The sequence below is a fragment of the Mytilus edulis genome, chromosome 7 (assembly GCF_963676685.1).
Source record: "Mytilus edulis chromosome 7, xbMytEdul2.2, whole genome shotgun sequence".
Taxonomy (NCBI): domain Eukaryota; kingdom Metazoa; phylum Mollusca; class Bivalvia; order Mytilida; family Mytilidae; genus Mytilus; species Mytilus edulis.
The window spans coordinates 60,726,158-60,749,635 of NC_092350.1; the positions used below are offsets into that span (position 1 = coordinate 60,726,158).

The following is a 23,478-nucleotide window of genomic DNA, read 5'->3' on the forward strand; positions in this document are numbered from 1 at the left end:
TTCCAACAATCTATGACTTCCATGAATTATTTCGATTCTAATAGGACAAATACGGTCATTAAAAAACTGGAGCGAGGGAGGGTATGCTGTGTGTGTGGCTGTTCTTTTTTACTCCCTGTTAGATAAAGCTGAAATATCTTTATAAATATGTAGCTTGCGAAGTTTATTTCTTGAATAACTGCTAGAAAAAAACGTTTTTATTCTTTAAATTCTCAAACCCAACATTTGCTATTTTTAATTTACATGTTTTTCTCGTAAGCTTCCGTCAAATCCAAAGTCGACATTTTGTAATTAAGGAGCCGCCATGTTGATTTGCTGAAATGAGTAAATATGCGAAAAATGCAATAGAATAGAAAATAAAACAAAACCTACCTCAAAAATTAGTTTTAATACAATAGCATACGAATTCCGATGGTTCACGTAACAGAAAACATTCAACTTTAGCGGTTTCATTTGTATGACGTCATGTTTTGAAATGACTTCAACGCGCCAAAAAGATTAATAGACTTTCGCAGAATTTAATTTTATTTTTATTTTGTTGATTTTCCCAAGCTCTTGTGCATTACTTCCTTTTATTATGCATACGAATAAGAATAAAAGTTATTTTGTCTTTTTTTAATTGCACTTTTTAAAACAATAAAATCGGCAAAGGGCCTGCAAATAGGTTCCAATACATGTAGATTTACGTGGGAAGTATATTGTAACAGCCATTAATATGTATATCTCTGAGTCTGCGCTAAGTATATTTTATCGAGAATTTTATCACAGTGTTGTTTACAAAGCTAAAGAAGCACGTCATATTAGAATAAACTATAACATATAGAGAGAGAAACTTTAGGCAGCAAAACTTATCATTAAAGCTAGGTTAAGAAGTAAGTCGTTTATATACTTCAAAAACGATTTTAGACATTTTTGTATTTGGCAACAATTATATGGCAGATAGCGAGAAACAGCAAGCTGCAAAATGTATGCAGTAAAATAAAATCTACAATTAAGCCTTCTGACTAAAGTCGACAATTGACTCTTTCAAGGAGTTATTACCTTTAAATGACAAGGTTCACACATTTTGATTCATATGCAAGTATCATGAAAACTTTAATGTTCTAGTCAGTGTAAAAGTCATCTTCAGTTCAGAATATTTTGTAAATAATAGAATGTTGTCATAAAAAACACGACAAGCTATAAATAATCCTTGATTAAGAACGGTTTTTAAGCAGGGATAAGGGTCTGTTTTATTTTACTGTTCACAGAAGTAATATCACCTTGTTTTTGTATTTCATATGTATAATAATAATTATTGTTCCCTCAGCCAAGCACAAGAGGAACAGCTAGCACACCATGTTGCTAAAAAGAAGATTCCATACGTTGGAGAGAATCTAGAGACAATCAAACCAACTTCACCCAATGGAATCAAGATGGAGAAATTTGTATTTGATGTTTTCCACTTTGCCAGGTACAGATAACACCTTATTGATATAAACTTGAGAATGTGGAAAAGGGGAATGTGTTAAAGAGACTAAACTCGACCAAAGAGCAGAAAACAGCCTATTTCTATCAATGGGTCTTCAACACAGTGAGACATTACTGTACCCTGAGGCAGGCTTTAGCTGGCCTCTAAAAATATTGTATACTTCTTTAGAGAAAATGGACGTCACACTAAACTTCAAAACATAAATAAACAAAAGTTAAAAAACATACATGACTAGAAAAGACAAGAGGCTCCTGACTTTCAACAGGCGCAAAAATGTGGTGGAGTATGAAATGTGTTGTGAGTTCTTAACTCTCTCCTATACCTCTAGCAATGTAGAACAAACAAACACACAGCAAAAAACACATTTTTAACATCAGTTTTATTGTATAGGGTATAAGTATCTGTAAAAATCCTTCATATGGTTTGATCAATGTATAATAAATAAGTGTCAAGATGGACAGCTTTACACTTATGGCTGATTTTTTTATTTAACTTTACAGTTTTATTTAAAATATATAAAAGGGGGGGATTATTATAGACCTGAACAGCCTTCAATAATGTGAGGTAACTCATAACTGTATATCTTAATAATAATTTTTAGGTAGTTGTGTCAAATTTTTTGACCTAAAGAAATTTTCACAGTATGTTCTGCCTATAGATAAATCTTGGATTTCAATTGGGTATCATTTATATAATAGTAATGCCCATGCTACCAATCAACATATACTTAGTACTGAAGGTTTGTAGTTCTCTCAAAGGTCATCAGCTTGCTCCACTAATAAAAACTTGATTCTTGTTAAGTAGGAGTCAAATTCAAATAAGTGTTCCTGGTTTTAAACAATTCAAGATACATTACATATTCTAGCTCTAGCTTTTATTGGATACAAAAATGTAAATTTTTTCCCATGATACAAAACTAATTCAATCATTTCTTTTTCTCTTTTTCATTTGTGTGGGTGTGCGTGTGTGTTTGTATGAATGTGATGTTTTAAGCATGATTATGTTTACCTGCATCATTCACATATTCCATCTTTTATCATTATTTCTTCATCTTTATTCCTAAATTGCTCTACCATTCCCTAAATTCCTTCCATTTTTTAACACATGCATGTTTACATTTTTTTAATGTTATTTTCCCTTGTATTGGTCGTTGGATATTTTTTTATTGTTTATTTGACCCCTATTTTCTTTGTGCATGTTAAATTGTTTACGCTTATGGTGATCTGACCTATTTTTTCCTTGCACATATTTATTTGTTTATCCTAATGGTTTCATGACCAAATTTTTCCTTGCACATGTTTTGTTTGTTTACCCTTATTGTTATATGACCTAATTTATCCTTGCACATGTTTATTTGTTTGTCAATATTGTGTATATGCATGCCTTTTATCCTGAATGTGGTTGTGTTTGTGGTTTTTTGTGTAAATGAGACAGGAATTTTGCTGTATGGGAAGTTCTGAGAGAGGATGAGTTCTCTCCCCTGAAGAATGCTAACACAGAACCTAAAGACACGCCCAATACAGCTCGTCATGCTCTACTGGACATGCACAGAAGATTTGTATTGGGAGCTGGAGGGAAGTTTGTTCACAGTGATGGATCAGAAATTCCTGACATTCAAAGGTAACTATCATAATATGTTGGATTAACATTATCATGATTATGTAACTGAAATACGTTTTCCAGACAAATTGTGTATTTTTTGTCAATATTGAAAAAAGAGTCTAGGGTTGACAGCATAAAGAATTATGGTCCAATACTGCAGAAACAAATAGAGAAAAGAAAATAATATGGTGCTAAAACTTTTAAAGACACTTTGTTGAGACAGTTGTTTGAATATACATTTTTAATGGCTCCAAAAAGATAACTTTGAAAAAAACCTTTAAAAATGAAATGAGGTACACCAAGAACACAAAAATTGAAAGAAAAAAAATGTTTTTCATGACACTTAATTCATATAAGTATATATATACGTATCTAGTAAGGGTTCAGCAGAAAATAACCTTACAATTGTGGTAACCTCTTAGAAATAGGTCTGATATATGTCAGACTGTATATGGTCATGTGGACTTTATGATGGTGACATTTTTGTTTTTTATAAATCAACAAATAAAATTACAGATATCTCATTTATAATGGATTTCCATATCTCTGAAATATAACGCATGAATACCCAAATAAAAATTCACAAATACCTTAATTATATCCCTTACACTGAAAACAATGTTAAACTTGCTTGTGTTTTCTTATGATGTAACATTGCTTTCTTATAACCCAGCACTGTATGTTTTTGACTGTATGTTATTAGATGTTAGCATCTAGCATCACTTTTGGTGCATCTGTTTATGGTATTTAAGTCAAGTCATGCTTACAATTTCAAATTTGAGGGCCTCTCTTGTGATATGCATATGAGATAAAACAAGCTACTTTGAGTCTGTTTCTTCAATCCATGAAATTAAAATTTAGATATATATTGCAAAATTATCAAGATTGTTGCAGGGCTAGTTATTTAGAACTTGATTTTTTTAAATGCCTATGCAGGTTATTTTATATGACAGAACTTGAAAAATTCATGATTACAATGATTAAAATCTATTATTGATTGATAACTCCCTCTGTATCTCCCAAAATGCATGAAACATTTTCCTCAATACAATGCATCAAGTAAAATGTTGTTCTGCTTGATCCCTGTCTTAAGCTTATACAATGCAGTTGGCTTACAACATTGACTTGTTTGCATTTGTTACAAATTTTAAAATAATGGGGAAATTATAATTCAGGCTTTTATTTTTTTTGAAGGCTTATTGTGAAATGAGAATTATATTCTGTCTCAGCAATGCTACAACTGTATTGTACAAGCTTAAACATTCCTCGTTTATGACTATGTTGATTTTGTTGTTTGAAATGGCATGTTGTAATTTCACTGTTTTTGCATGAGTTATCTGCCCTTTGTTTAGGATAATCTGTATTTGCATGTTCTAACACATCAATGTTGTCTACTTTATCTTCAGTGCTAAAAAAGGAAATGGCAGTGGAGACAAGTAAGTATATATAGGTCAATGTCCATTAGGTCAATGACAATGGACATAGATTTTTTATATCACTTAATTTATCTTCTTCCATGTTTCATGTATGAAAAATCTTTGTGAAAAATATTAGCTTTCTTTTAAATATTTCGTTCTGCTATTTTTTATGGCAAGTTTGATTATTGTTTTGTGCTACTGTAAGTTTATGTTAATAAGTGTTACATATATATATTGAGCATTAGTACCCTGAACATTGATTTCTTGCTGTTAAAGGAGGGATAACTCTGTTTTAGACTAAAAAAGTTTTTATGCTTGTATCATGTAGAGAAGGTCACTTCTTATGCTTTTTTAGCCACTGTTTATTTTTCAAATTGAATCAATTTACAATTTCTTTGTTTGAAGCACAAAATATCTAATAATCGATTAAACTGTGTGATCTTGTTGTTTTCAAAAAGTTATCTTCATCTGCTTTTGAATTATTTTTAAGACAAACGGCCATGTAGGGGGTTTATTTCATCTAGTATGTGATTTATGCTGATTTGTTTTTATTTGTTAAACTAATTTTAGAGGATTTCATGAAATTGAGTACCAAACATAATCACTAAATTTCTGAAACTTGTTACTGCTATCAAAACCATGATTACTAGTTTCAATGTTAATAGTATATGTTCCTCAGTCCAAAAGTAAAGGAATCCACAGAATTGAATCTCTCAGATTTTTATCTGCATAACTTAAATGTAGTGTACAATCATTGTTGGTTTTTTTTCAGTCAAAAAGATGCTGATGAAGAAAATGGAATAGTCTGTGAAATCTCTCCATTAGTATCATATGCTGGTGAGGTATGTACTGTAACACCCAATCTGCACCCTTAGTTATAACACTTTATAATTATGAAAAAAATGAGATGTTTTGTAAACATCAATGAGACATATACCTACCAACACAACAAAAAAAGCAAGACTGCAACAAACTTTGAGCATTACATCTTTAATAATGTTTTTCTTATGCTTAGTTAATATAAAAGTAACAATACAACTAAGTTAACCATGGCGTTGTCAGTTTATTTTCGATTTATGAGTTTGACTGACCCTCTGGTATTTTTCGTCCCTCTTATTTTAACAGTTATTCAAAATAAAAAAAAACAGTTAAATTATCTTCTGCAATAAACTTAGAGCTAGCAATGGAAATTCATATAGTAATTTTAAAAAATATTGCTGATACATTTAATCACAGCATCAAAGACTGTTGTTGTCTCATTGACCCTAACCCACATATCCATTTATATTTGAATAAGGCATCATAATTTTATTCACAAATGCAAAGTAAAGCTTGATTATTTTTGTTTTTTATTGAACCAAGATCGACATTTGCTTGTGTGCTTATATTCTACTCAGTTTGTTTGTATTAATCATGAAATCTCCAATATTGGCACAAAGAGCAGAATAAAGTGCATAAAATATAAAGAATAAAGAAAAATCGACCAAAATAATAACTAGAAGAGAATAAAAGGGTGCTGAAATATAAAGAATAAAGAATAATAGAAAGAAATAAAATAGTGAAAAGTACCTTAAAAATTAAAGAAGACAGAAATTAAGGACCCTCATCCAGACCCTCAAATAAAGCATGTGTTGCATCTCAAACTGTGCTGAAGTTTCAGAAATATTATAAATAGCACAAGATATTATTTTTTTACAGGGTTTAGAAGATCTGGTGAAAGGAAAGAGTTTTGTTTCTCCATTATACCTAGAACAAGGGCCTAGTGACGAGAAACCAGTGGTCAGACAAGGAGAAAGAAGCTAATGTAAACAATCATTTAGTGTGGGCAGCTTCTTAATTATATAATAACTAGGTTGGAAGGGAAGCTTTCTGTGATCTGGGACAGTTGTATGGTTTTATTTTGTCAGACTACACATAAGTGTATTTGTGGTGGAGTTTTGTTAAACTCTGTTAAAACACCTATTACGCATATTTATTATAAAGCATTTTTTTTTTACTTTTTCACTGGCTTGATTTACTTTGTAGGATAGGGAAAGAAACATTTTGAATTCATATTACAGTGAATAACCAATTTTTCATGATGCCATAAAATTTGCCCCTTCAGAATCTTAATGAATTCTGGGTAATATTTTCAAAATTGATGCAAAAGTGATTTGATTGGTTAGAAGAATTTTTAAGAATGAATAACCAACCAATGACACAGTCATGTTTATTTTTGATGTGCCATGAATGAAGTTACCTAGTAAATAACTTTAGATTTTATGACTGTATATTGAATGGTGCACATAAACTGAACTTATAGATACCAGGATTAAAATTTTGTCTGCAGTTTAAATGCTTGAATTAAAGAAGTATAAAAATGGCAAATATAGTTAGAACTACATGAATAGAGAATAATATAGGCTTATTGCATGAATATTGGGGAATATTGTCCCAAGTAGAATTTTATATTGCATAAGCTTGCAAGTGCAATATATGTTCCACCAGGGACAATATTCACCAATATTTATGCAATTACCCGTTAATTGTATAGCAATATAATATTTGAAAGTAAAAATTGGTTTAAACTAAGATTTCGTCGTTCATGATGTCATGAATTTTGAAGATTTATTGCACTAGTGCAATATTGAAATTATTGCACGCTAACTTTTGGTTACTTTTTGTGGGAAATATTATATTGCTATACAATAACTGTTTTTCTTTTATAATACATACATTTTATTGCTATATAAGTTTCCTAAAATTAAGTATTGAGAACCAAAATTTAAAAATAGCAAAAAAACAATCAGGTTAATTGGTGCATAAAGTTAATTTGTGTGTCAAGTAATTTCTTTATTATTTGGTGTTTATGGTTATATTGTTATGTCTGTTATATATATTTTTTTTTTAATTTTTGTTACTCAATTTTAAAATGAAGATTTGAAATAGTTTTGAATATTTTGTTTTCTTATTGTTATTATCATGTTAAATAGCTAAATGGAAATAATTTAAAAAAAAATATTTACTTTGTAACTGGCCATAGATTTATGCTATCCTCTTTGTCAAGTGGTGTTTGGGACATATGTATAATGAGGGGGATAGGACCTTTATCGGGACTCTGGGATCGGATGTTTTTAAGCTCAGGATTACGGGATTGACCCTTTCGGGATCCAGGAATTATTTTTTCAAATTTCAGGACCTCAGGATTTCCTGTTTTCAAGCCCGGGATTTAGGGATCAGGACCCCTCCTACCCTTCCTCTATAATTTAACCTTTCGTCAAAATAAATTGCAAATCGTGAAAAATATAAAAACTGAATGAATGGTTAGTTATCTATATTTGAATCTCAGTGCTAAACATTAAATATTATATTACAATAAAGAATAAGATGACTATATAGGACTTTACTTGTAAGGTTGTAGCAGAAGTCAATAATTAGGAAAAGTCTGCAAACTTGTATAAAGTAAGAGAGGTTATATTATGAGGACCTGTTTTTTTTAGCTTACCTGGCCAAATTGAACCTCACTTGGCCACAATCATCATTGAGGTATCTAGTTTTTAAAAAAGTGTCTGATGACCCTAAACAAGATGGCTGTCATGGCTTAACATAAAACATAGAGGTAAAATGCAGTTTTTGGTTTATATCTCGGAAAACAAAGCTTTAAAACAAACGTTCATCAGGTCAAGATCTACCTGCTCAGAAACTTAAATTTATTTAATTTATCAAAAGATAAAAGTTCAAACTTTGAATCTATAAGTTAAATACTGATCCCATGTATATAAATTTAAAAAATGTAGGTATTTAGCAAAATAATTGGAGCAGTTTAATATTTATGTATTTACAATTTTCATCAATTGGACAACTTTCTTTTCTTTTGCAAAGAGTTGCCAATATTTACACATGTTTTAAAATGACTTGTCTAAGATATTTTGTCCTTGTTTTCAAAATTCCAATTGGGAACATATCTTTTATAATTGTATAAATAAACCAATTGTTCAAGACGTTTCTGCCATTGATTTATTTAAAGGTAACATCACAATCAAAAATTTTTGTTTTAGATATTTTGTCCAAACTTTGTGACAAAGAAAAAACACTAGAACATTTGGGCAATTGTAAGACAAATAAAGTCATACAAATTCATTAGTCTTCAACAAAACTTTGATCCAGTTGATGTTTTTACTAATAACATTTTAATTTTCTGTCAATTTGTTAAGATAAAGTAGATTGTAATACATTGTAATAGGCATTGATAATTTTGTATCATATTAAGATCTAGGACTAAAAATATTTTTAATTTATAAGGTTTATTTTAATATGATTTATGGTATTTTAAAATGCATATGACACCATATGACCATTGGTTCATTGCTTGAAAAACAACATGTGCCCACTGATCTATGCAAAATTCATGTTTCATATTCTGATCATTTGTTCCAATATATGATTCAATATCATTTTTGAATAACTGTTCTATTTAGTTCTGACCCAGTACATTCACTAGCTGAAGATTTTGAAATAGTTACTCTACATTTCTATAAATGAATTATTTTTCAGTAGTAGTTCAAAATAGTATCAACAAAAAAACTCAAAGGTTTATTGCAAAAGGAAAGTGGGAAGTCCAAAAACCTGACAAAATCAAACACTCGATTATATTGATAATGGTTCATAGGCATTATTCAAAGAAAATGTTGAGCTTAACCATATAGTTGACTTTTGAAAATTGTTTTATGAAATTAGAAAATGAAATAAAGGATCATTATTATAGATATAGAAAGATGTGGTGTGAGTGCCAATGAGACAACTCTACATCCAAATAACAATTTAAAAAAGTAAACCATTATAGGTCAATGTACGGCGTTCAACACGGAGCCTTGGCTCACACCGAACAACAAGCTATAAAGGGCCCCAAAAATACTAGTGTAAAACCATTCAAACGGGAAAACCAACGGTCTCATCTATATAAAAAAAAAGAGAAAGGAGAAACACATATAAATTACATAAACAAATGACAACTATTATACATCAGATTCCTGACTTAGGACAGGTGCAAACATTTGCAGCGGGATTAAACATTTTAATGGTACCAAACCTCCCTTTTTCTGAAACAATAGCATAACATCACAACATAGAAAAAAATACGATAAAATATCAATTGGCAGGCTTAACTCAATCAAAAAACGTAAATTAATACACTAGTATATAATTTTTATAGAACTGTTTAAAGAGGATTTTTTCAAATTTGGGATCTTCATAGTCATGGTTACTAAATTTGACAATTATTGTAAATATTCTGTTTAAATCTCTTACAGTGTTCATGCTAGATAATCTTAGCTTCACAGATTTACTGTGCATATATAAAAGTTGCACAGACTGTTATGGCATCATGTAGGAAATTTTTCCCATTTTCCAAACATGGAAACTTGGTAATTTACAAGAAAGATTTTCAAAAGAATGTACACATTTGTGTAATTAACTCCTATGTTTTTAAAGAATGAACACATATTGGAACTGTCCACCTAGTGTCATGAATTTGTTGGACATTGGACATGTGACTGACGGAAACTTCGTAACATGAAGCATCTATATACAAAGTATGAAGCATCCAGGTCTTCCACCTTCTAAAATATAAAGCTTTTAAGAAGTGAGCTAACGCAGCCGCCGCCGGATCACTATCCCTATGTCGAGCTTTCTGCAACAAAAGTTGCAGGCTCGATAAAAACCAAATTATAATTTTTTTCCACAAAAACAAAACCTTAATGAACAAAATTCTCGGTAAAATATATATCAAATAGTGTTGTCAACGGTATACTAGACATTATTAAGATGGGCCAGTGGCGGATCCAGAGGGGGGCGTAGAGGGCGTACGCCCCCTTTACTCGGACTTTTTTTTTTTTTGTAAAATGAATAATCAGATTTGTTAAAGTTAACATAAGTCCTTTTAATTATAATTGTACCAAAGTGTAGTATAAAAGTTTAATTAGCCTTTAAAAATTGTCATCTTTAAGTTAGTACATGTATATGGACTACAACCACAAATACCAAAAGAAAATAGGCACAATAAATACATTCATTCACAATGCCAATAAAACAAACAAAATGAGAAGAGCATGACTTTAGTATAAAGGTTGGATTGCAATCGAAACCATATTGTCAGTTGCTTCATAGTTATTAATTTAATTTCTCAGGTTCGGGAGAAGAATCACAGTTTAATATTTTCTTTGCATAGCAATAAGCAATAAACATTTACAAAGAAAGCAAAATCAAATAGAAAAACTGTGGTACTCCATACAAGAAGTACATCAAAACTGTGAGTTCTTTGAAACCATACTACTCTACTAATAAACAATATAAAAGTATGCATAGATTTTACAAATGCAACAATATCCGTAATATATGTATATAGTAAATAAAAAAAATGTTCACTATAGTCGCCGTCAGCTGAAATTCGTAGCGGTTATCGGTAAAAATAATCTAAACTATCAATCGCATTCACTCGAGATATAGTTTTTCACATTCCATTCATAAATCGCAAAAAGAAAAACAACTACTGACCTACCTTTTAAGTGATCGCACTGTAATAATCCTGACCTTCACTTTTTCATAGACGATTTTGAATGGTGGAATCAGCCATTGTTTTTACCGGAAGTGTTTCTGTGGAGTTCAATTTCATAAAATTTGCATAAAGCGCGGGAAACCTTATCACATCAATGAAAGGAACATTTCAGGAAACTGTGTACAGTGACGAATGTCATATGTAAACAAATGATCCTCATAGAAACGAAGATGGCGGAATTACAATGGAAAATATTCTTGAAAATGTGAAGGTCAGGATTATTACAGTGTGATCACTTAAAAGGTAGGTCAGTAGTGGTTTTTCTTTTTGCTATTTATGAATGGAATGAGAAAAACTATATCTCGAGTGAACGCGATTGATTATTTTTTCCGATAACCGCTACGAATTTCAGCTGACGGCGACTATAGGGAGTGGTGGGTGGGAAGAAACTATTTTCCAGAAAAATATAAAATGACTGCAAGCGCTGCTTTTAGAATAATTATGATTTCGAGTTTAAAAAAAAGGCCATGCTAATTAGTGCTGATTGGTTAATTGAAAATTAATAAGCAATCTCATTGGTTAATTAGTATGATCTCGCAAAACAATTAGTAAACGAGAAGCACATGCAGAAGTGACTGGGAAACCCCCTTGCTGATTGAATAAAAATATTAACAGGTCAAGGCCCCTGCATAACATGTGTACAGCATTCCAAAAGAAATGTGTCCTAATAATCTATTTATATAAAATAGTTCCATCTGCTTCTGAGATAGAGCACAAACAATGTTGTGCCGTGTGATGAAAATTTTCAGACTTATCCATATACATCTCAAACAATTTATTAATGATATCAAATCAGATTTTTAAGTTATAAACTCATTTTAAGTGTAAAATATTATTACCCAAGATAATAAGGTTAATGAAAATTACAAAAGAGTTGCTTGGTAAATGATTCTATTTGTTTTAAAAAAAAATATAGGCACAACAAGTACTCGATCAATGCAAGTAGATGTGTTTATAAGAAGCTTGACATAGCTGATGATTCTTTGATCTTTAGTTACCTTCCGATACTGGGCATTGGTTGCTGCTTTATAAAATATCTCGCCTGTGATAAAATTTACAGTACGCGAGACATTGGTATTACAATCTGGCAGCGGCGGCGTAAACTATTTTTTTATGAATTTTCTATATTTCAGAATGTTTAAAGCTTTATATATCAGAAGGTAGAAGACCTTGATGCTTCATTTCTTGTATGCATATACCTTATGTTGCGAAGTTTCCGTCTGCCATGTGTCCAATGTCCTTAACCTCATTTTCATGGTTCAGTGAAATTAGTTTTTTTTGTAATGCGAATTTCTCACTTTTGGATATCTACATTTGGTATATGGGTTCCTTGTAACGTCTACATGTCCATTAGACAGGATTCACCTGACATTGACCTCATTGCATTTATCAGTGATCAAGCTTAAAGTTACTTGATTAGGTCCGTTTTCAAATAATATTAGAAGTGGGATGTATGGAATGACTGTAATGGGTACATGTCAGTGTTGAAAGTTTCATATGACCTTGTACTCATTTGCATGGTTCATTGATCAACGTTAACTGTTGGGTTATTTTGGTTTTTTTTCAAGTACTACTATATTTGTCAACTTTATTCGGTGTATAACATTAGTGTAGGGTATACATGTCACTAGCCAGTATCGTATGACGTTGTCCTCATTTTCATGGTTAATGTTAGGTTTTTGTCTGTTTTCCAAGTACTTCAACTAGTATATCTGTCAACTCTATTTAGTGTATCAAATTAATCTAAGGTATACACGTCATTCTATCAAGTATCATATGACCGTGACCTCATTTCATGGTTCATTGGTCAATGTTAAGTGTTTTTGGTTTCGATCTGTTTTTCAAATCCTTAAAGACAAGTAATAGAACAGCTATTATTGGTAAATGAAATAATTATAAGGTGTACGTGTCCGTCTGGCTTGTATTATTTCCCCTTGACCCCAATTTCATGGTTCATTGGTCTAATTTTCGTAATTTTGTCAGCCTTCTAGAGACTATAAGCAACAGGTCAACTATATTTGGTGTATTGAAAGATTATAAGGTGTACATGTCTGTCTTGCCTGGTTCATCTGATCACCATCACAGAACATGGATAATAATAAATGTATATGATACTTGTAAAAACTTCATGTTACACATTTCAACATAAATTCAATGATAAATGAAGCAGGCGTGTGCACTCTTGTTTTCCTACGAATTGAAAGCATTTGACGGAATAAAAGGATTAGTCTTTCAGCCAATGAAAGGTAACCAGTTGTAGGAATTGAACACCTACTGTAAATTATACAGTTACCAAATGTACCATTTGTGTCAGTCATCATATAGAAAACAACCAAGTCTTAGCACATTTTCTGTGTCACACATCTAAAGAATACATACATGTTTTACGGATATCAGGACATTAATTGCTTTATGTGGACTGTTACTTTGGGAACTAACACGCTAGTTAAACATCTAGGCCATCACATTGTTGGTCAGTACAAAACATGTTTCATACTCACACCGCATTCATCATGTTCTCATACTGAAATTTAAATTTTATTTCCAACTGGATATTAATAGCCATTATTTCATCTTTATCGTCTTGATTTTATAAATAATTTCATTTTTAGAAAGACAAACATATTCTTACAAAACGGTATTAAGTTAAGGAAGAATTCTTGGAAATCCGATTACAGACGCCTACTAGCTGTATTATGTATCCATTACATTTCGTTACGATTCTATATGCATTCGTTATTTAGAAATATCAGTTATGCGCGTATATGAGCCATTTTTCGTTAACTTCATTCACTTTTATGACCTCTAGCTTCAGTTGTGTCTTGTTTTGAGACGGAATCCCACTTTTCTAATTGTAATACTTCTCTTCTGGTGCACCCGCCAAGAATGTCTATATATAATGCAAGTCATATGCTATCAAACTTCTCGACACCGTACTCATATGTGTTTTTGGTTGCTATTTTCTTGGCATTTAAAGGTCGTGCCATTGAATGATGGTGAATTAACGTACATCCTCACTCAAACGTGGGTTCCGTCGATGGGAAACACATTTATTTTGTAAAGTGACAAAAAGTTCCCAAAATATGTTGAAGACATGGATTTTTGGGTCGTCAAGTTATCGTAATTATATAAGCTTGTTTTGTCCTTATTTCTCGATCTAGAATTAATTTGATGTGTCTATATACTACAAAAGAGAATAATGCAAACAGACGTGCGTGTATAGATCTGTATATATTTTCAAAATGACATGCAGATGAAGGCGCACTTCATGTATATTTATACTGAACTGTAATATCTATGTTCGGTCATAGTACTAAGTAGATATGGTTGATTGAACAGAATTAAATTTATACAAATTCAATGATAATTCACGCCAATTGAGTCCCATTTGTTCAATACTATCAGAGATGAAGATCTTTAAATCCAATGAAATGGAAACACCATCGGCATCTTATGAAATATACGGGTCATTATAAAAAAAAAGTGCAAATTTCGACGAGGTAATATTTTGAAAAATGATGTCAGTGTTTAAAACATTTTAATTTGTCCCTCTATTTTATAGTATGGTAGCAACGATATTCAGAAATATGTAATGGGAAAAAATGAAGAGTTCCTTCAATTTTTACAATTTTAGGTCATCCTTTGATAGAATCGTGTCAATGGTGTTACCAATTTAAAACATACATTTAGGTACTATATATTATTGTTATACATCAAACAACTAATCCAATTTGTTGTTTAGTTGTAAATTACGACTTATTGACATTATTCATATAGCTGTGCATTCTATTCAAACATAAATTTCAGAATACATTAAATTGTCGTAAAAAAGTTGGCTGTCCTAATTATGGCCGTTGTAAATACTAAAAAATACACTCAAACTGAATATATGTACAATGTACAAGATTAATTGATAATAATATACTTAATCCTTTGTACACGACCTAAAAACACTTTCATTTATGAATAAAAAATAAAAAATGTCTCATTTTTATATAGTAACACCGACTGACCCTTCTGTAACTCCAATGACACAGAAGTATCACCATTGACATCACATTTCAAATTTTACATTTATTAAGTACTGAACACAATCCAAGAACACTGAGCAAAAGAAAAAGATGAAAAAATACTTCTTAGGCTAAAAAATCTCAAACATATATAACAAAACATCCATTACTAAAAATGTCAATCGTGTTACTAAATAGTGTCATTGGTGTTACCATCATACATCAGTTTGTGAAAACTTTGTATATGTAATACATGATAATGTTAAAACAGTGTTAAATAAGTATTGTTTTTTTTAATAAATACTATGATGTTTCGCTGTTAAACATGAAAGAAACACAAAACAATGCTGATTGTCATGATATATTCAGTGGTGTTACTAAACTGGTCAATGGTGTTATCAAAATGGTCTCACCATTGACAGTAACACCAATGATTTAAGTTGTATTTTAAGATTCAGTTACGAAATAAGTGCTCCATTCCCCTATTATATATGTTGTTACTGGTGCATGTTTCTGTAATCAATATATTTCATAATTCAAAGTTCAGGAAATATTTTCAAAAAAATGATTTTTATAAGGGTACACCATGGACACTATTTTCATTTATGATATAGCTTTTACTAACTTTTAAGATTTTTTCACTAAATTTTCAACATAAATATATGTTTTCTTTTGCATAACATACTTACAGGTAACATTGCTAAAGGAGAAACTATTGCAAATGCTGAAATCTTGAGAAAGATAACTCTTACCCTACCATTTACAAAAGAGGGACGAAAGATACCAAAGGAACAGTCAAACTCATAAATCTAAAACAAACCGACAACGCCATGGCTAAAAACACGAACCCCACCAAAAACTAGGGGTGATCTCAGGTGCTCCGGAAGGGTAAGCAGATCCTGCTCCACATGTGGCACCCGTCGTGTTGCTTACAAATTCAAATTACAAATCCGGTAAATAGTCTCATTCGGTAGGTCACATTCATGAAAGGGAAGGGGGTTGTAGTTACGACGTAAGGAACATATCCGATATTATATTTCAACTTCACCATTTGGAACTCTTGGTTTAATAGCTTCCTTGTGAGCAGTAACCCTCTATACATTGACTTAAAAAATGAGACTTTTCCTTTTGGTGAAGTTTTTTTTATTTTAAAACCAAGATACACCTCCGAAATCATTAAAAAAATGTTTGTATGTATCAAAATGCAATAAAAAGTGATAAATCCTAATAACAAATGATATGAATAATAGTCCTATTACAGGTCTGAAAGGATTAATAGTCAAAAATAACAGTTGATTCTGTCTATATCCAAGGGTTTAAGAAAACATTAAGAATGTTTTTATAACATTTTATACTGTAAACTGTATATAATGTATCACAAAACATTCATATCTAACATATGCAAGTGTTATTTTGATACATTTTGATATACTTTCATGTCTTTTGACTTAAACAAACCAAATAACATAGTTTTGCATGGTTTTTTTTATAATGACCCATACTCTCAAGTACAGCTACACATATAATTAAGAGTGTTAGAGTTATATCTCAATTGGTTCAATAGTGTCTGAGATGAATATATTTAAATCCAGTGAAATTAAAAAACAGTCACGTTATGAAATATTTTCTCAAGAACAGAAACATATATAAGATATAGGAAGGCATGATTTCATGTTAGCGGGATTGGTATTCTCGCTGTATCCTTTTTTATAAGGTCTTGATTGATTGATGTAGACGAAACTGGGTCTGGCGTATCAAAGTATAAGCCTGGTACCTTTGATAACTATGTATACCACTGAGTCGATGCCTCTGTTGGTGGACTTCGTCACCGAGGGTATAACCAGACTAGTAGTCAGCACTCCGGTGTTGACATCAATATCAATTATATGGTCATTTTTATAAATTTATTGTTTACAAAAGTATGCATTATTCAAGGATTTTCTTATCCCAAGCATAGGTTACCTTTTCTGAAAATATAGTCTTACCTGTCTAAAAGTTTCAAAGCCCAGACGAAACCCAAATACTAGTATATTCGTTTTCTAAATGTCGTATATTTTTATTGACTGTACAATCGCATGCAGATTTACTGTACAATCACTTGGAGCTTTCCTGTACAATCGCTTTGCCAACTTTAATGCAAAAGTTAAGTAAACAAAAATTGAGAAGAAGTAGAATATCTTAATTGACCCGATTTGTTTGACTCGGAATTAAATGATTTTAAATGTTCTTTATAAAAACTGGTTAAGCACTGATATTTTCGGTTGCAGGTTAAACTAATGACACAATTGTCATTATGATATATGTTTCAATGCTGTTCCAAATCAGAGATAAAGAGGAATTCATTATAGGCCAAAGAGCGAAGTGATATTTGCATGGAACATAATAGTTGCTAGGTTTTACTTTTTTGGGGTTATGCATAATTACGACACTCAAGTAAGAAATGCTAACTGCTATCTGCAACATTCATGAACAGTTTTTACTTTCAATGAAATTTATGTCATATAAATATTCTTTTAATCTACTGCAATCTAATGCAATATATGTCTGTTTTCCATGTTCTGTAACGATTAAATAACAGTGATTTGGTATTATAATCTTCTTTTTTATTTGAGCTTCAACAATACATTTTAATGTTTGAAGATCAATGGATGCAGTCTGCATTAGCGGATCCGTTGTGCGGGAAGGGTATTCTGGTGGTTGAAACACCACTTTTTTCAATTTTATTTGATTTCGTGAACGTTTCCGTGGTTTGTTAAGAAAGGCTGGATCCACGTCTTGTCTGATATCGTGAATGATAGTTTTACATGGTGAACTGATAATTCAATTGAGTTATTATAGTTTAGGCTTGTGTTGTGCTGTAACACCAGCCCCGTTTTGGTGAGGACAGAGCGCACACACACATATTTAATCTCGCCACTATATTTTATGTGCCTGTTCCAAGTCAGGATAAAGCCTGTAGTTCAGTGGTTGCAATTGGTTCAAGTCTGATATACATGTTTTTTTCGGAAATTAGGTCGTCAGTTTTTTAATTTAGTTGTTTTATATTGCTCATGTCTGGACCTTTTGTAGCAGACAATAACTGCTTACATCCACTTCATTTGAACTCTGTGTGTAGTTGTATCATTGGTGATTATACCACATCTCCTTATCATTATATTACTGATAGAAATATGGTTCGATAAAATGTTGTTCGAACTAAACTAAACTGTGTCGTTCGTCAGTCAGGTGTTATAGAGAAATATTGAAAAGTTAATTATTATATTATTATTATGATGAAATTCATGACTTTTGTTTGTGTAAATAGATAATGTCTACTGTCCATAAACTTTTCAATTAATGATCTAAACAGACATAATTTCAAAGTGTTATTTTTTTCAATTACAATTGAATAAAAAAGCCTTGTTGTTGTCCAAGTTAGCGACTAACAACTGATTCTTCATCTCACTATAATGAAGTGACATGGGAAAACTAAGACCGTCACTTTCTGTTGTCAATACTTCTCTATGTCGGTGTCCATCAGGGGAGATAACTACCAGATTGTTCGATCCGCTTCCCACCACGTAAACATTACCAGCATGATCTACATCAATACCTCGGGGATACTTCAGAACGTTTTCGTTATGGAATGTCCATTGTATTTCACCTTGTAGATTGTAACATATGACAGTGTGTTTATCGTTGTTTGTATGATATACGTTGTCCCTAAAGGTTGCAGTGTAACATCCACCGGGCATTTGTTCTCGGACTATGTCACTTATAGACTCGTCGGTTAGATTGATCATTCGTATTCCTTTGTTGTACCCGGAATAAATCAATCGATTATCTTTCAGTGCAATGCCATAACTGTTGGAATCCAGTAAAATTGTTTTCTTGATTTGTTTCCTCTTGATATCTATAATAGCTATACAATGCTTTCCTAAACCAGCAGATGATACAGCCAATGAATTGTCTTCACTGATGTATACTATATCAAACGGTTTACATGGCATCTGGATCTCAAAGTCTTTTGATCCTTTATCACTGAAAACTTTTAATCTTTTGTCAGAGTAATAAGTAAATACCAATCTATCATCTGGCAGGATGCAACATCCGTAAATACTATTTCCTTGAGTGTCGATGGTCTTGTGTACCGTTAGCTTTATATTTTCTATAGATTTTTTCGGAACGATTGGAATCATCAATTGGGCTTGTCTTGCCTTCTTCCTGATCAGAACTATGTCGCATGGATTAGATTCAATACGCACTTCCCCAAAACTTCTGATATCGGATATGATATTCTGGATAGAGGTGTTGATCTGATATGAAAGAGTATGCTGTTCCTTGCCTTCTACAAGAGCCTGCAATTTTTTTCTTTGTTATACACGTCCTCTTCTATTTGCTTAATTGAGAGAAACATTTGAAGATCTGTTGCGTGTTTCTTGATGTTCAATAGGCTATTTTGGCATTCTCCTATTTCTTTTTCTTTCTTTTCTAGCGAAGACATTAACTGACAAATTTTAGAGTTTTCTTTTTCTTCGAGCTCGTTGAGTTGTTTCATTAAATCTTCTTGTAGTTTGTCGAGATGGTTGTTGATTTGTATTCTGGACTTCTTGATTTCTTTTTCAATTTCGTTTCTCTTTTCTTTAAATTTCGACAGATTGACTTGTTGATGCTGGCGAATCTTCTTTATATTTTCTGCTATCTCAACTAATGATTCCTCTATCTCGCACATAGCATTGGAGGATTTGGTGTTACGAATGATATTCTCTAATTCGACAATTTCCCGGCACTCTTTGTGACATTCCACGATACATGTGCTGCAGCAGGGACATTCATGCTTCTGGCAATAGAATTGATATTTTTTATCGTGACTGGTACAATACTGAGTAATTTTCAGTACATCCACTGGCAGTTTCTGGTATTCGGCAATAGGTATCACACTGTGGCTTCTCGATGACTTAGACAAACTATGATGCTCCTTGCAATCTGAACATAGTCCCTCGTCACATTCTGTACACCAGACTATGCATGGTTTTTTGATGTGACGGAGGTCACAAACACCACAGCTTTGAGATGATGCAGCCATTAAACACACTACAAAATAAAATCAATGAAAATGATTAGCCATAACAAAAGTTTTGCAGTCGGTGGTACCATCTTTAAAAGTAAATATTCTAAAATTGAATTCAATTTGACTTGGGTTTAAAGTACCTGTATTTTTTAAAAATCATGCAGATGGTGATTCATGACATGTCACAGAATTAATTTGTTTTGCCCTATATGATAAAAACATTGGTATATGAGTAAATTTTGTCATTATTTTCCCTGTATAATGTGCATTGCCATGGTAACCGTCAAAACAACATTTTGCCTGAATATAGGTGAAAAAGACACTTTTGAAATTGAAAATAAGATAACTTAAAGTCCCATCGAAATTCAGTTAATCAATAAAAACAATATGAATATTTACATTGTTAACAAACGAAACCCCAAGCTATTCGAAAACGTTAAAATTTTGAATTTACTAAATAGTTCGTTTCTATAGCAACCATTTGAAAATGTTTTAAAATTCGAAAATGAATGATAATCTTGGTAGAGAAGACTAATATATTACTTGACAAAACATGTCATGAATCAATTGTGTCAAGTCTCTATTTTTCTATTTGTTTAGGGGAATAAATTAAAAACTATTAGTTATTATTACATGTTATATTGTTACACAAAAAGGATAAGAGTTACGGTTCTTTGCATTATGTTGTAACCAATTATGTAAAATAAAATTTGGGAATTTATTCTTTTTTTCACATATAAAGATATATAACTATTACAAGATTTGGACTTTTCTTTCGATTTGGTGGTATTTCTTTGGTGTTTTGTCAACTGGCCCCTTTGTAGAAGCTGAGGTATTAAGACATACAATGTACACCATATTTAAGTTATCCTGTTAGTAACCTTCCCATTGGTACAATTGTTAATATATATATATATATCATATATACAAGTATTGGTATAATATCATACATATCCTTGTTTATAGCAATGAAATTATAAACCATCAAAGACAACAGTTTGACCCAGGTCTGGGACTTGATAGAAATAATCATAAACATAATATCTCGAGCATAATATATATATATATGTTATACGTACGAGCCAAAAACGAAAGTTGAAATTCATAAACATTTTGAAACTTTTTATATTTAGGTCATTCTTGTATAAGAGAAAATACATAAAGTATCTAGAGAAGAATTAATCCTGAATATCCCCCAAAAAACTAAAAAATTACCTTTTAAATAGAAATAAAGTTCATTCCCGTCTGGTTTACCAGGAAGGTTATGAATCACGTGACTGTTTAAAAAACTGGTAAATGCCGGGAATTTTCAAATTCCATCTGCACACTTGCAAGTACGATAGCGGTGTATTAAAAATGAATATAATTATTCCTGACATTTTTTTTATTTTTCATCTTTGCGTTTCCAATTGATTTGTAGTTATTTCATTAGTGTTTTTCAATTAAGAAAACCAGAGTTTTGCAATCGAAAAGTACCACACGTCGTTTATAAATGCTCCAGCCGCCTTGAAATTTCCAGATAAATTGGACAACCCCATTTGTGTGAACTGCCCTTATTTTGTTTCATTCTTAGCATATTTCGCAGGTTTTTAACTTTTGTTGCTTTCGCTTTTAACTTGAAATAATAGCTAGACCAGATCTTCAAACAATAGCCACAAGAAGCGATAAGTAGAGACATTTATTTATAATACATGTATTTGTTTTTTTAAAGTCTGTAATAGTCGACTCCTAATGAGAGATTTTGACCTTAAACTACGATTTCTATCAATTTATTGGGACATAATCTTGAAAATTATCATCATGTATTTGAACTGAGACTATATATAGCTACTACAACAAATGGTTAACGTATTGCAGTCTCATTTTTAAACAGCAAAAATGTCAGCTCAGATAAGATCAATATGTTGGAAATTGTCAGTTGACTCCTGACGCATAGGAGTAATTGTTATCATATTTCGATATTAACCATTGCTTGCATTTTATCAAAAACTTAAGTAGATATAGAAATTTAATTAGTAAAATAGAAGCTATTAAAAAGCATAACCATTAGGAAAACAACGGATCTACAAGTTTATTTTCAAGCCAACTTGACCGCAATCGCCAGTCGACTCGCTAATAGACAGAGACTGCACTTTAATGCCAATTTCCATGTAGGTTGTGGCTACAACTAGCCGATAGAGAGAAATAATAAACAACTAAACAAAGCAAAATCATCAAATAACTTCTGAGGGGAATTAGCATGAAAGTCATTTTCTATCTTTTGGCATATAATCTTGCAGAGAAAAAAATTTAAGCAGCAACAATTATTAGTTAAGTTGTTTTAACAGATAGTCGTCATAAAAAGTATGATTCGTTAAAGGATTTATTATCCTTCAATGAAGATATTTACACATTTGAGAAACTCTCAATTAACCATAAGCAGCAAAAAATAGGAAGCAAAATAATTTCAATCTAAATCAATCTAATTAAAATATTGATCTCTGATTACGTTATACTACATATTCATATGTAGTATAACGTAATCAGAGATCAATATTTTAATTTGAATATGTAGTATAACGTAATCAGAGATCAATATTTTAATTAGATTGAATCTAAATGAATCTTGTGATCAAAATCGGCAATAGACACTTAAAATGAGTTGTTACTCTTGAATGAAAATGTTAATTCATTTTTGCATTATTTTTTCAATCATCATTTTCTATCTAATAGAACGGCATAGTCTTTTGGTTTCGTCATAGCGTGCATTCTTTGGGTGCTTGAGTTGTTGGCTTCGACTGATGCCCGACAGGTTTAAAGCAAATACTTGAAAATCGGTATTCACCGCTTCTCCACTAAGCTAACCACTCGGTATTATGGAGGAGGGTTTGGATGGGGTTAAATGATTAAAGAATAATGCCCTTAAAAAATGAAGATTAGAGAATAATGGGCCAAAAAATAGAAGATTAGAGAAAAAAAGGGTTAATTTTTGGAAGATTAGAGAAAAAAAAGGGGTTTATTGTTTAAAGATTAGAGAAAAAAGGGGTGAAAATCAAATGTTTACAGAATAACAGACCCCCTCATCCAGACCCTCATGGAGTATAAGCAAATATTTTTTGCCATGAGGCCGAATACAAAAACACTTTATGTTTCAAGACCAACACTCTGAGTATATTGCTTTTAAAGTGAAATCGATAAAAGAATTACAAACAAGAATATGTCCATAGTACACGGATGCCCCACTCGCACAATCATTTTCTATGTTCAGTGGACCGTGAAATTGGGGTCAAAACTTAAATTTGGAATTAAAATTAGAAAGATCATATCATAGGGAACATGTGTACTAAGTTTCAAGT

General features: G+C 31.5%; 1 protein-coding gene and 1 long non-coding RNA gene across 9 annotated transcripts in view; one reads left to right on the forward strand and one right to left on the reverse strand.

Moving 5' to 3' along the window:
* Positions 1–8,861, forward strand: part of LOC139481930 (UDP-N-acetylhexosamine pyrophosphorylase-like) — a 116,104-nt gene extending 107,243 nt beyond the window's left edge. For 2 of the 8 annotated variants that reach the window (XM_071265501.1, XM_071265498.1), the window contains exons 9-11: positions 4,480–4,509; positions 5,264–5,333; positions 6,190–8,861. In XM_071265501.1, coding sequence (XP_071121602.1) covers positions 4,480–4,509; positions 5,264–5,333; positions 6,190–6,294 — 205 coding nt within the window. In that variant the 3' untranslated portion in view covers positions 6,295–8,861. Of the gene's footprint in view, positions 1–1,309; positions 1,454–2,898; positions 3,092–4,479; positions 4,510–5,263; positions 5,334–6,189 lie in introns of all 8 variants that reach the window. The other 6 variants (XM_071265497.1, XM_071265505.1, XM_071265502.1 and 3 more) reach the window with 5 other exon arrangements.
* Positions 8,862–18,342: 9,481 nt separating this feature from the next.
* On the reverse strand, positions 18,343–21,452 carry LOC139481933 (uncharacterized). Its single transcript, XR_011654726.1, has 2 exons — positions 21,359–21,452; positions 18,343–20,166 (listed from the first exon to the last, which is right to left on the reverse strand). It is a non-coding gene; the product is annotated as an uncharacterized lncRNA (long non-coding RNA).
* Positions 21,453–23,478: the final 2,026 nt, after the last annotated feature.